Source organism: Schistocerca americana, chromosome 3 (genome assembly GCF_021461395.2).
Source record: "Schistocerca americana isolate TAMUIC-IGC-003095 chromosome 3, iqSchAmer2.1, whole genome shotgun sequence".
Classification (NCBI taxonomy): Eukaryota; Metazoa; Arthropoda; class Insecta; order Orthoptera; family Acrididae; genus Schistocerca; species Schistocerca americana.
In genome coordinates, this window is record NC_060121.1 from 890,252,161 (window position 1) to 890,265,047 (window position 12,887).

At 37.2% G+C, this 12,887-nt stretch overlaps 1 protein-coding gene across 3 annotated transcripts in view; it reads left to right on the forward strand.

Moving 5' to 3' along the window:
* Window positions 1-12,887, forward strand: part of LOC124607206 (DNA topoisomerase 2-alpha-like) — a 179,830-nt gene that overhangs the window by 147,308 nt on the left and 19,635 nt on the right. For all 3 annotated transcript variants that reach the window (XM_047139468.1, XM_047139470.1, XM_047139469.1), the window contains 2 exons: window positions 4,672-4,816; window positions 5,376-5,515. In XM_047139468.1, coding sequence (XP_046995424.1) covers window positions 4,672-4,816; window positions 5,376-5,515 — 285 coding nt within the window. The remainder of the gene's footprint in view (window positions 1-4,671; window positions 4,817-5,375; window positions 5,516-12,887) is intronic.

The window sequence follows — 12,887 nt, forward strand, 5'->3', positions numbered from 1 at the left end:
CAACGTTCTTCCGACACACGAGTCCTGATTTGGTCTGGAGAGTGATTCTTGATGGATTTGTAACTGGAAGGAACATGCAACTTGAGTTTGGGATTCAAACACTGTGGAAAGAGACCAATATTGAGGAAGATCCCTAATGATGTGGGCAGGGATTATGTTAACCACATTTACACTTCTTCACGAAACTGTATGGGTGAGTTAGCAAGGCTTAACTGCTGTTGGGTATTATGACAAGATTTTGGGATCTCATATGTGGTTGTTGCGAAGTGCTGTGGTCCAGAGTTCGTGTTGATAGATGATAATGGTCGACCTCATTGAGCATGGGTGGTCGATGTTTTCTTGGAAACAGAAATATTGCACCCATGGCATGGCCTGCTTGATCACCCGATTTGAATCCCATAGAGCATGTCTGGGATGCACGGGGAGACGGGTTGCGTCACATCAGCTTCCACCAATCACTTTACAAGTCTCATGAGCAGCTCTGGAGAAGGAACAGGCATTATTGCATCAGCAAGAAATTGATGACATCATTCACAGCATGCCCCATTGTTGTCATTCCTGTATTGCTGCCACAACCCATACTGAGCACATTAACTAGTTGTCAGAATGTGTGTGCAAATCCATTAATTTGGGGAAAACGAAGAACATTTTTGTCTACTATTATGCATTTTGCAGTTGTTTATGTTCTGTAATTTTTTTTTCTTTTTACATTTTTCTGCTTTACTATCAGCTGTGTATATAGTTTTGTGGCAAAATAAATGCAACATTGCAAAATTTCTGTTTGTTGCTTTAATTTTGGACACCAGTGTATATGCTTAAAATGTCTGTAGTTCTCATTTAAAAAAAACTCATCTAATGATTAAAAAGTTTTCCAAATAAATGTCAGTGTTACATCGTAGGCTTTGTAGTTTAGCAGTGAATTAAATATTTTAATACTGGAATACTTACATCTTGTGTACCAAAGTTAGATTTTTGAGAACACTTTCCTTCTTGTATTGTGATCATTCAGTTGGTTTCCTAGTAGGCAGGATTGTAAACTATGTATACGAGAAACAGCAGTGGGCCAATGACAGATCCTTAATAAACTTCATGAAGTAAAGTGCCCAGTCAGACTTGTCCCTCACCTGTTTTGTTGCTTTCATCACAAACTACTACACAGCCTTGATATTGTTGCACTTGGCCTGCTGTAGTCGCTATCAGAAACACGGAATGATCTTACTGTAAACAAGTAGAGTGATGACTAAGGAAAACACATTGCACTGTCAACGCCTTCAGGTGAACTTTACATATAATATCAAGAGGTCCAGTGCTTCCACTTCTAAATAACCATAAAAACTGATGATAAGCTAACAGAAGCTCCCTCACACCCAGGTGCAGTAATATTGTAGTCTGCTAATACTATTTGCTTCCTGTCTTAGAAGTAGAATTTTTCCCACTGTCCGTCTGATGCCATACTGGCATGCTTTGTTGAGTAGTGTTTTGTGGCCCACCCACTTGAATGTCTTAACAAGATCACAAAATATCCCTATGACTTCATTTTTTAAATATAGGGATTCCAGTGCTTCATTTGTGAATGAAATATGGCTTCCGTTGTGGACGTACCATTTCGGAAAGCAAACTATCACTGATGACATCAAAGAGTTTTTGAGGTGCATCACAATTCTGGAATGCAGTACTTTCTCGAGGACTTTGTGATTGTGATCAAGAGAGAGGGAGGCCAGTAGTTGCTGACCTCTGTTGTGTTTCTCTCTTTGTGGAGTGGCTTCACTATAACAGGCTTCATTCCACCTGGGAAGTCACCCTGATACATAGAAGCATTAAATATGTTTGCTAAAACTTTGTATAACCAATCAGAACAGGCTTTTAGCAGTTTGCTGGAAATATTACCTGCATCTGATGATACTTCACTATTTACTGAGGCAGTGGCTTTTTAACCTCATTTCTGGATATTGGGGGGGGGGGGGGGGGGGGTTATATGTAACGCACTTATAGGTTTGAGAAAATGGTGTTTCAATATTTCCATGGCACTTTCTAAGGAGCCATTGCTGTTTATTTGTTCAGAAGAACTTATGAAATGGTAATTGAAGGTTTTTGCAAAGCATGTATAATTAATATTTAAAATAAAATCTACAGGTTTAGTGGCACAATTGACACCTGTCTCACCCTTATGATGATCTCGAAGATTGTTCAGAGTTCGTTATAGAATTGATTGATTTTGTAGCTGCAATATAAACTTCTGCTGATAGCTTGACCACTGTGCTTAATATTTTACAGTACTTTTTATAATTATTTATTTGGATAGGATTTCTTAAATTTGGTTGTTGTGATCTTTAATTCTCATTTTTGTTTGCAAGATATTCTTGTTCCTTTTGTGAACCACATTTTTTTGTGTTGATTCTTGTAACCATTGTCAGAAAAGAAAACTTCACATGTTGATGCAGTTTTATAACCCTTATGATGATCTCGAAGATTGTTCAGAGTTCGTTATAGAATTGATTGATTTTGTAGCTGCAATATAAACTTCTGCTGATAGCTTGACCACTGTGCTTAATATTTTACAGTACTTTTTATAATTATTTATTTGGATAGGATTTCTTAAATTTGGTTGTTGTGATCTTTAATTCTCATTTTTGTTTGCAAGATATTCTTGTTCCCTTTGTGAACCACATTTTTTTGTGTTGATTCTTGTAACCATTGTCAGAAAAGAAAACTTCACATGTTGGTGCAGTTTTATTACTAAACATATTATATTTGGAATAGACATCCATTTCAGAATATATGTGACTGCAGTTTACATATTGGAGGCATAAGTAAAAAGCCCTTAATTGTTTCATCATTTATAGATCTCGTTATCTTTCATTGGAGCCCAGTTTTATTCTGTCAAATATTCATATTATCAATAATAAGTAGCTCACCATCATGATCTGACAGTATGTACATTATTTTACTAATGATGGTGATGCTGCTGCCCTATTTCCCTTGCTCTACAAAAATGTTGTCAATTAAGGTGCTTGAATTAGAAGTTATTCTGGTGAGGATGTAGGTTATGTCAATTTTTCCATGTTTGTCTTTCCATTACTGTGTGTTAGAAAGTTGATAATGAAATCCCGAAGAGCTAAGACTTCTCTTTTCCAATTAAATAGATGCACCAAAAGCGAGTCCAGCTGTATCAAAAAGAGGTTAAGATTGCCAGAAAGATGCCCTGTATATTGCTACACTTAAAAGGACACAGCTGCAAAAACTTCAATGACACATGCTTCAAAGTGTTGTTCTAAACAAAAATTGTTTAAGTCAGTTGCTTTACACTTGACACAGCTTCCAACACCTACTCCTCCTCTTTGTTTTCTACAGTATGGAGAATGTCAGCTTGTAATTGGATATTTAAAATCTTACCCACGCCTGAGCAGATGTGATACTTAGTGAAACACAGTACGTAGGGGTGATATACACTTTCATTGTCTTACACATTGGCTGAGTTCATTTAGCTTATTACAAAAGTCTGTAATATTCTGGTGAAAGATTCGCAGATGATACTTTCCAGAGACAATTACAGGATTTTGTCTACAAAGAATTTCTAGTTGATGCATTCAGGGACCAATTACTGCCCTGTGACCATTTGTCTAAGGTAGTCTGTTGAAATGTACTGCTTTCTAGAGTTGAGTATGTCTGTTATTTCTGTACTTTAAATTTTTTTTTCTGTTTGGGGTGCCTGCTATGCTTAGTAAAAAACTTTTCTGAAACTGCTTACATCTACAACAGAAGTGTTTACTAAAAACATTTGAAAGACTGCTAACTTTTAGTTAGTTTGTAAGGTGGCTTCATATACATAGGCCTATGGGATCAAGTCATGTCTCTTGGGGACATTCATAATGAATCTCTTGGAGCAGTGAAGTGTTAAGAACATCTCTTTCAGCATTTATATTACATCATAACTTTCACTGCAGGCTATGTTTTACCACCTATTAGTATCAGTAATTTTTTACATTTTCAGGATTGCATCCTGCTATGACTCTCTTGGATTTTAGCACCAAGTTTCACTATTCCACATAGCAAACTTTGGTTCTGAGTCAGTCGCTGGTATACTAGTATTGCAAGAAAGGGCATTTAACTCTGTTAACATTCACAAACTTTCTATCACTTATCATACGTGACATTTTATGCTTAATGTTCTGCAGACCTCAGTTGCACATTTTCGTACTTCAGTTGCTCGTTTTCTGTCCTTACAGCATTGTTTACATACTATAAACCTGAAATACGCTCACAAAGTTTTGAGAATTCCCTTTTGCATATCTCATGCTCTATGTTTTTGACTGCATTACTGTAATCCATTATAGAAGTAAAATCGCATACACCTATACTTGCCATCGTCCTTGTTATAAGATGATAAACACTTTGACAGCACAGTCACGAGAGCAATGTCCCGCTGACCACATAAGGGGCATGATGATACTTCCTTTAATCAAGTTTGCATTACCACCATCTCTCCACCAATTACAACATATAAGAGTATGGGAAACACTATTCCACAGACAGCATCTAACACCTCTATGTTGTGGAAGTTTAAAATAATTTCTTTCTTTTGTGACAGTGTGGTGTTCTACCTTGTTGACAATGCCATTCTCATCTTCATTGTTACATTGTAATATGTATAATGTGCTTTCTTTCCTTCAGCTGCGAAGGTGAAGTTCACGTACAGTGACAGTGAAGAAGAAGAAAGTGAGGAGGAGCTGGAGTTACATGACAATAAACTAGTGCAAGAGAGCGAAGCTGTCCCGCAAGTGGATCCAGAACTAAACACTGCTGATGACACATTTACGTGAGTTGATTGTATTTGAAAGATTGAGCTATTCTGTGACACTGGATTATGAAAGTAGTCTGTCATCAACCCTAAGGTTGATTTGAACACCATACTGCTTTACCAGGCATGGTCCTGTTGGAGGTGATATACCACTACTTTTGTGAAATCTTTGAATTGACTTGTCCAGTCAGCTATAGGGGGACCTGCAGTTTATCATGGACCCCAAACCACAGTGCAACTTCGCACTTTTCACATTAACATGCATTGCCAGAGGTGAAAGAAGTGATAAGTGACAGATTAAAATCTTAGGAGTGGAGCAGGGATCATCATTGGATTATAAGGAGTGTTAAAAACTCTGAATAAGAATATGTTCATGAGCTTACATCAACACAAACAGTTGCTGAAGTTTTGGTTATTTAACACTGTATTAAACTGAATATTAAATAACTGAAAATACACCAATAGTTGGTGCTGGTGTAAGCTCATGATATTTTTCTAATTAAGTTTTTAGAAATCAGGACTATTTTGCATATTTTCAAAGATCTGCTACTAATAATGATGGTGATGTGTTTTACAGTGCCGAAAAAACTATTGACGTCAGTGACACCGACAGTGAATTTGAGGTAGAGGCAAAAAAGAAAGCAGCTAAACCAAAGAAGAAAAAGGTAGTTGCAAAGGAGTCAGATTCTGACAGCCCGTCGACAGGCCAGCCTCAGAGTAAGAATTAAATGCAATTACGTTATTTGAAAACTTCATTTTAAGATTCAGCTCCTTATACCCCACACCATTTGCATTTTATTTCCAGTTTACAGGATTTACGTAAGATAAACATTACTGTAAATGTAGTTGATTCTAGTATGTGGCAGGAGATAGTGGCCTGAAATTATTAAGTTGCTCCAGTACCAATACAGTTGTCGCAGACTTTAATCTTAACAAGAGAAATGTGCAAAAGGTGTAACGTTGCACAATATGTTGATTGGGTGTTGGAGCAAATAAGCCTTCTTTTCACTTATTTGTACAGTCTTAATATTTTCTTTATCTTCAAAGAGTATTGCTATTTGGCAACTTCATAGTTATTTGCAGTTTATGGTAGTGATAGGCAATGAAAAACCAAATCAATATGCTTAGCAGCTACAGCTGTTAGCAGTTGAACAGTTTTTGGTATAACTTAATCAACACTGGATGTCAGTACAAGGAAATTGGTATCTACTAGGGTACTACTGCAAAGGAGAGTCATAGACATTATTGTAGTTTACCACACTTCATGGGCTACACATTCACAAAATGGGTGACTTGGAATCTGCAAGCAGTATTTAATCAGTTTCGCTTGGTTGAATTTGAATTCTTGACTTTGACCAATAGAATTATAAAGCTTTTTCCAACTCATAGCAGGGATGGTACAGCAACTCTTAATATATGATGAAGAAACAAACAGTTTTGGTTGCAGGGTTGTAATTATTATTTATTTAATAATGATGCATGTTGCCTGATTCAGGCATCTTCAGATTGGCTGGTGTTACGTGCATGGGATACTGAGCATACAAAGAAAGGCCTGGTACAATTTGTGCAGCCCAACCATGAGCATCTACATCTCCAGCATATTTACATGGCGACAGATCTGTGTAGGCCTGGTCCTGTTTCGTATCCATGTCTCAACAAGAACATTGTGCAGTGTTTCCGAATATTGGATAATGGAGTGTTATGTGACATAAGTTATATAACAAATCAAAGCATAATTTCTAGTGTCTTTTAAGGAAATACACTCGTATGAAACCTCATTTACGATATGAACTGGATGTAATGCATTTTTGACACTGAAACTATGATTCCCAATTAGTAAAAATTATATTTTCCTTGCAGTTTATTCGCCAAGTCATTAAAAAACAGAATTAAGAAATTCTTAAAAAACAGAATTCAGAAATTCTTAAAAAAAATAACTACTAAAGAGTTTTGGTGTTCAAAAGATTCTTTAATGTAACTTACATGGACATCATTCTTTATAAGTGCATAGATAGTCTACTCGTTATTTATCTGTAGTAGTGTTTTTGCAGTCAGTGCAATTTAAAGGGGGAAGGGGGGGGGGGGCAAGCTGCTACAGGAAATAAGCTACCAGAGGTTGTTTAATGTGATAGCGAATCCACTGTTACAAAAAGAGCATAACATTGTTTTAAAGGATGATTAAAGGTAAATTAATGTTATAATGTAGGCTCAACCACCTTTCACAAAATCAAAAGTACTAAAACTGGCACGTTTCGGAGGAGTAAGGCTCCATTATCAGAATTATTCTAAAAAATCTTATCAAAGTGGTAAAGGTGCAAAAGGGGGGGAGAGAAAAAATTAACCTTGTAATACTAAATTGCACTGGGAACATCATTTGTCAAGTCTGTAAAATGAATTGGCATATGCAATCTGTGAATACAGGCAGCATCTCAGCAACATCTGTTAGGGTCCATGGTCCATATACCTCCAGGACAAGACACACTCAAATACAAACACACATGTAGACTTAAACCCGTGAGCGCATAGTCAAGAAACCAAATACTCTCTCAACAGTGTTGAAAGATAGTGTACACTCCATATCGATGCCTAAGAGTTCGAATCTCATTACACATATGAATTTTATCAGTATTATTATTATTAAAATAGCTAACCTAAGGCTTTTAGTTTATATAGAGGGAAACATTCCACGCGGGAAAAATATATTTAAAAACAAAGATGATGTGACTTACCATACGAAAGCGCTGGCAGGTCGATAGAAACACAAACAGACACATACATACACAAAAAATTCAAGCTTTCACAACAAACTGTTGCCTCATCAGGAAAGAGGGAACGAGAGGGAAAGACGAAAGGAAGTGGGTTTTAAGGGAGAGGGTAAGGAGTCATTCCAATCCTGGGAGCGGAAAGACTTACCTTAGGGGGAAAAAAGGACGGGTATACACTCGCGCGCGCACACACACACATATCCATCCACACATATACAGACACAAGCAGACATATTTAAAGACAAAGAGTTTGGGCAGAGATGTCAGTCGAGGCAGAAGTGCAGAGGCAAAGATGATGTTGAATGACAGGTGAGGTGTGAGTGGCGGCAACTTGAAATTAGCGGAGATTGAGGCCTGGTGGGTAACGGGAAGACAGGATATATTGAAGAGCAAGTTCCCATCTTCGGAGTTCGGATAGGTTGGTGTTGGTGGGAAGTATCCAGATAACCCGGACGGTGTAACACTGTGCCAAGATGTGCTGGCCGTGCACCAAGGGATGTTTAGCCACAGGGTGATCCTCATTACCAACAAACACTGTCTGCCTGTGTCCATTCATGCGAATGGACAGTTTGTTGCTGGTCATTCCCACATAGAATGCATTACAGTGTTGGCAGGTCAGTTGGTAAATCACGTGGGTGCTTTCACATGTGGCTCTGCCTTTGATCGTGTACACCTTCCGGGTTACAGGACTGGAGTAGGTGGTGGTAGGAGGGTGCATGGGACAGGTTTTACACCGGGGGCGGTTACAAGGATAGGAGCCAAAGGGTAGGGAAGGTGGTTTGGGGATTTCATAGGGATGAACTAACAGGTTACGAAGGTTAGGTGGACGGCGGAATGACACTTGAATTTTGTGTGTATGTTTGTGTTTGTTTGTGTGTCTGTCGACCTGCCAGCACTTTCATTTGGTAAGTCACATAAACTTCGTTTTTTTATATATAAAAAAATCACGTTTCCCACCATGTGTCGTAATCTCCAGCTGTTCAAGTAGATCTGATTTTCTCCCTTTATCCTGTACGCACAAAATTCCAAAAAAAAGAGTGCCCAGTTTTATGTACGTGCATAGCTAGAGCCACTTTTTCAAAATTAGAAAGCTTTAAAGTGTCTCTGAATTCCTTGTACCTCAACTTGAAGAAGCTACCATTCTGATTGACATAATTCATTTTGTAATAGTTACACTGAATTTTGTAGACACCAGCTTTATAATATTTGTCAACCCCTGTTTTAAATTATTACTCAATATATATCATGATGTGTTTTTGGTTGAAAATGCAGCTTCAACTTTAAACTGCTTAACAATGTTAGCTACATTCAGAGATAAATTACTAAAATACAGAATTTTGACACTCTTTTAACATTCCAGATGGCATTCCAGTTTGCTATCATGCAATGTTTCTTATCTGTTCTATGTTTTCATGATATCCATTAGCTCTGTCTTGCTGTCTTATAGTGTTCATCATTATCATTCTATTCTGTTTACTCGTTGGGACTTAAGCAGTACTTACGAGAGTGCATAGGGTGGCAAGCTTTTGGCCATTTAGATGACATGTTATTATGTATCAAAATATTTGTTGTTGTCGACTTCCTGTATATTTTGAAGGCTCACCTACTATCTTGCTCCTTGTTATTTAAATCAAGGCATTGATATTCACCATTATTTCCTTGTTCGATATGGAATTCAGTTTTATTGTTGAGCTGATTGGAGCCATCTTACTTAAATACAAGAGATTATCTCAACAAGAAATTCCAGACTCTCTTTGCAGAATGTTCTTTAAAAATAACTAATTCTCTTTTAACTGTAAATTTTCTGTACAAAGAGACAGACTGGGTGTGAGCTCCATCATATCCAGAACTATAGTGGGCATTATTATTAATCATCTGGAAAAGAAAATTTCCATTAATGTGGAGCACCCTGTCAGTAAAATATTGAGATGCAAGTGCTATGTGGATGATATCTTTTTCTTAATAGATTGAGGGAAAGGGGGACTGTGGTAATTCTTGATAAATTTGATGATTTGAGCGATAAAATTGACTTCAGTGTCGAACAAGAAAAGAGTGGTGAACTGCAATTCCTTGACCTAAATATAGTGAAACAAGGTGGTAGGCACACCATCAAAGTGTATAGTGAGCCGACAGTGACAAATGTTTTTTGCAAACAATAGCTCTCGTCATCAAAATGAGCAAAAACTTTCCACTCTTCAGTTTAGTAAATATAACATTAAGTCCTAATGATTAAATGAGATAGAATTACTGAGCTGAATATTATAAGACAGCTAGACAGAGCTGATGGACACCATGAAAACATAGTAAATAAATTAATACGAGGGTCGTTCAATAATTAAAAAGACTAATTGGTCTGGGGAAAAGGTGTTAGTAAGTCAAGTTTGGTACTTTTATGACTTTAAGTAGCATCGTTGGGATGAGCCCTGGTCAGCTGATGTGTTAGCAGTGTTTTGTTCATAACCTCAAAAATACATTTCAAGATGGCGAGTCCTCTTGAAATGTCCACATTAGTTTGAACATAGTTCTGTTATTCGTTCTTTACTTGCGGATTGTGAGAAACCAGTGAATATATGCTGTAGAATGTCTAAAGCTTACGGTGAAGGTTGTATGAATTGTGCAAATTTTTACAAGTGGGTAGAGCAGTTTAAAAAATGGTTGTGACTCAGTGACTGACGAACACAATTCTGGCCGATCAGTTGCAGTTTCAACACTCTCACTTGAAAGTCGAATTGATGACATTATTCATGCCAACCGTGATGTGACGAAATGATAGTTCATAAGGTTCAAGTTAGTACTGGTACAGTTCATAACATTATTTGTAACAAGCTGAAGTACCGCAAAATGTGCAGGGAGTTGATGCGGCTTCACAAGGAGACAAGATTGAGAGTGTGCACAGAGCTAAAGGAACATTTCATAGAGAAGGTGAGCACTTCCTCAACGAAATATTAACATGTGATGAAACTTGGGTTCACTATTATGAGCCAGAATCAAAAAGACAAGTCATAGAGTGCAGGCACACCAGCTCACCTGTCAAGAAAAAAATTCAAAACCCAAGCATCAACAGGAAAAGTCATGTTAACAGTGGTTTGGGATGCTGAAGGTCCAGTTTTTTTGTGATTATCTCGAAGGGCAGCGTACAATCAACAGCCGATACTACTTGGATTTGCTTTTAAACAATGTAAAGCCAGCCATGAGAGGGAGACAACGTAGATCTCAGAGGAGAGGTGTGATTCTGCAGCAAGACAACACACATTCTCATATTGCCCAACTAACCACCGACAAAATAGGCTGGGAAGTACTGCCTCATCCCCATTACAGTCCTGATTTAGCACCTAGTGATTTTCATTTGTTTGGTGCACTGAAGAGGTTCGAGGACAACCAGGACGTGAAAAAGTTTGTGGGGAAATTGATTCAAACATAAAGATAAAGAGGTCTTTGCAGCCGGAATTAAAAAACTCATAGCCCGTTGGAACAAGTGCATAAATGTTCAAGGGGATTATGTTGAAAAGTAGAAAAAGGTATTGTTTTGTAAAAATAAATGCTTGTTTTTTCCAGACCAATTTGTGTCTTGAATTATTGAATGACCCTAGTACATAAGAAGCAGTGCACACAAGTGAATTGCAATTCCACACACATTACAAGAGTCAAGATTCTGTACTTCAGTACTTTGTCTCAGAAAGTAGTTAGCATTTTTAAGCAGTTTGAAGTCACATTTTAAACCAATAACTGATTATGATATGAATTCAGAAATAATTTAAAACAAGATTAATAAATATGATAAAGCTATAGTTGAGTCAGCATAAGCTGATCCCTGACAGTTGCAGCAAACTGGGTGCTGCAGCTTCACGGGCCTACCCTCAATCAGTAATGTAACACGATTTTGTAAATGTCTACATGGCACTGCCCTGCCTCACTGTTACCACAGCTCTGTAGACGGCTACTGTTTTCGGCTGCAGCAGTTAGCGTTTCTCAGTTGCAAGCTGAAAAACAGTGCTGTGAACTCTTAGGATTCATCTTAACGCCATCTCGACTATAGTATCTGCAAAATTCAATGTAACAATTGTAATACAACTACAGGCTGGTAGATCTTTCAAGTTGAAGTACAAGGAAACTTGGAGACGCTTTAGAGCTCAATAATTTCGGAAAATTGGCTGTAGCCATGCACATTCATGAAACAGACAACTCTTTGTTAGGAATTCTGTACATACAGCATAAGGGTTGTAAATTAGTACTAATGGAACAGTTGCAGTTATGATACGTGCTGGGGAAAAGAAAATACATTGAATGATCAGATTACAACAGATGCAAACAGCTTCTTTGAAAGTTTAGAGATCTATTGGAACTTTTTATTGGTTCAGTTTTTTATGATACAGCACAAATTGTGCAACTGATACTGGACAGGTCAAGAAAAGTTGCAATAGTACATAGTATGATCAAATAATGGTTGTGTTAAAATTAGATGCTTATTCTTCAAATTTAATTTTCAAGTAACTTTTGTGTGTGTGTGTGTGTGTGTGTGTGTGTGTGTGTGTGTGTGTGTGTTTTACATATTCAGAAATTCTTTTACAGAATAGGAACAGAGCTTTGTTATAAATTTTAAATGTAGATATATAGCAATATTTCTTTCCTGTGGTATCTTATTGTGCAGTATTACACCTATGTTAATTATGTTTCTCTGATAGGCTGTTCTGTCCTGTAATATTTCTGGTGTATATTTCATATCTGTATGGTCAATAGTTACATATATTTTTATTCTGTAGTTGCCTGTTTTCAAGAGGTTGTCTCTAGTGAACAAGATAGTTTCATAAATCGATAAACTTGGAACTTTCAAAACATAAAAAGAGATTTACAGGACTCCATCTTTAAGGCCACAAATTATTCATAGAGCTCTTTTTTTCTATTCTAAACACTTTTATTCTGTGAGTTGATCCCACATCCAAGCAGTGAGTGGAACTGCACACAGTATGCTGGCAATACTGTTTTTGACTTCAATATTCTTAGACGGTAGCACATGGCTTAAAGTTTCCTAGATAAGTTATTTGTGTGTGTGTGTGTGTGTGTGTGTGTGTGTGTGTGTGTGTGTGTGTGTGCGCGCGCACTCCACTTTAAATATTGCTGAACCCACATATCCAAAAAAAAAAATTTGTGACCACTTTTTCCTGGAGATCATTTTTTAATTGTGCATAAATAGACATTTGATTAGATGGAGGAAATGAGTGAAAGTCCACACACACACACACACACACACACACAGTTTTTTCAGTATTTACAATGAGTTTGGTTTTGAAGAAGCACTCAGAAAATCTTTCCATAGAACTTGTTGA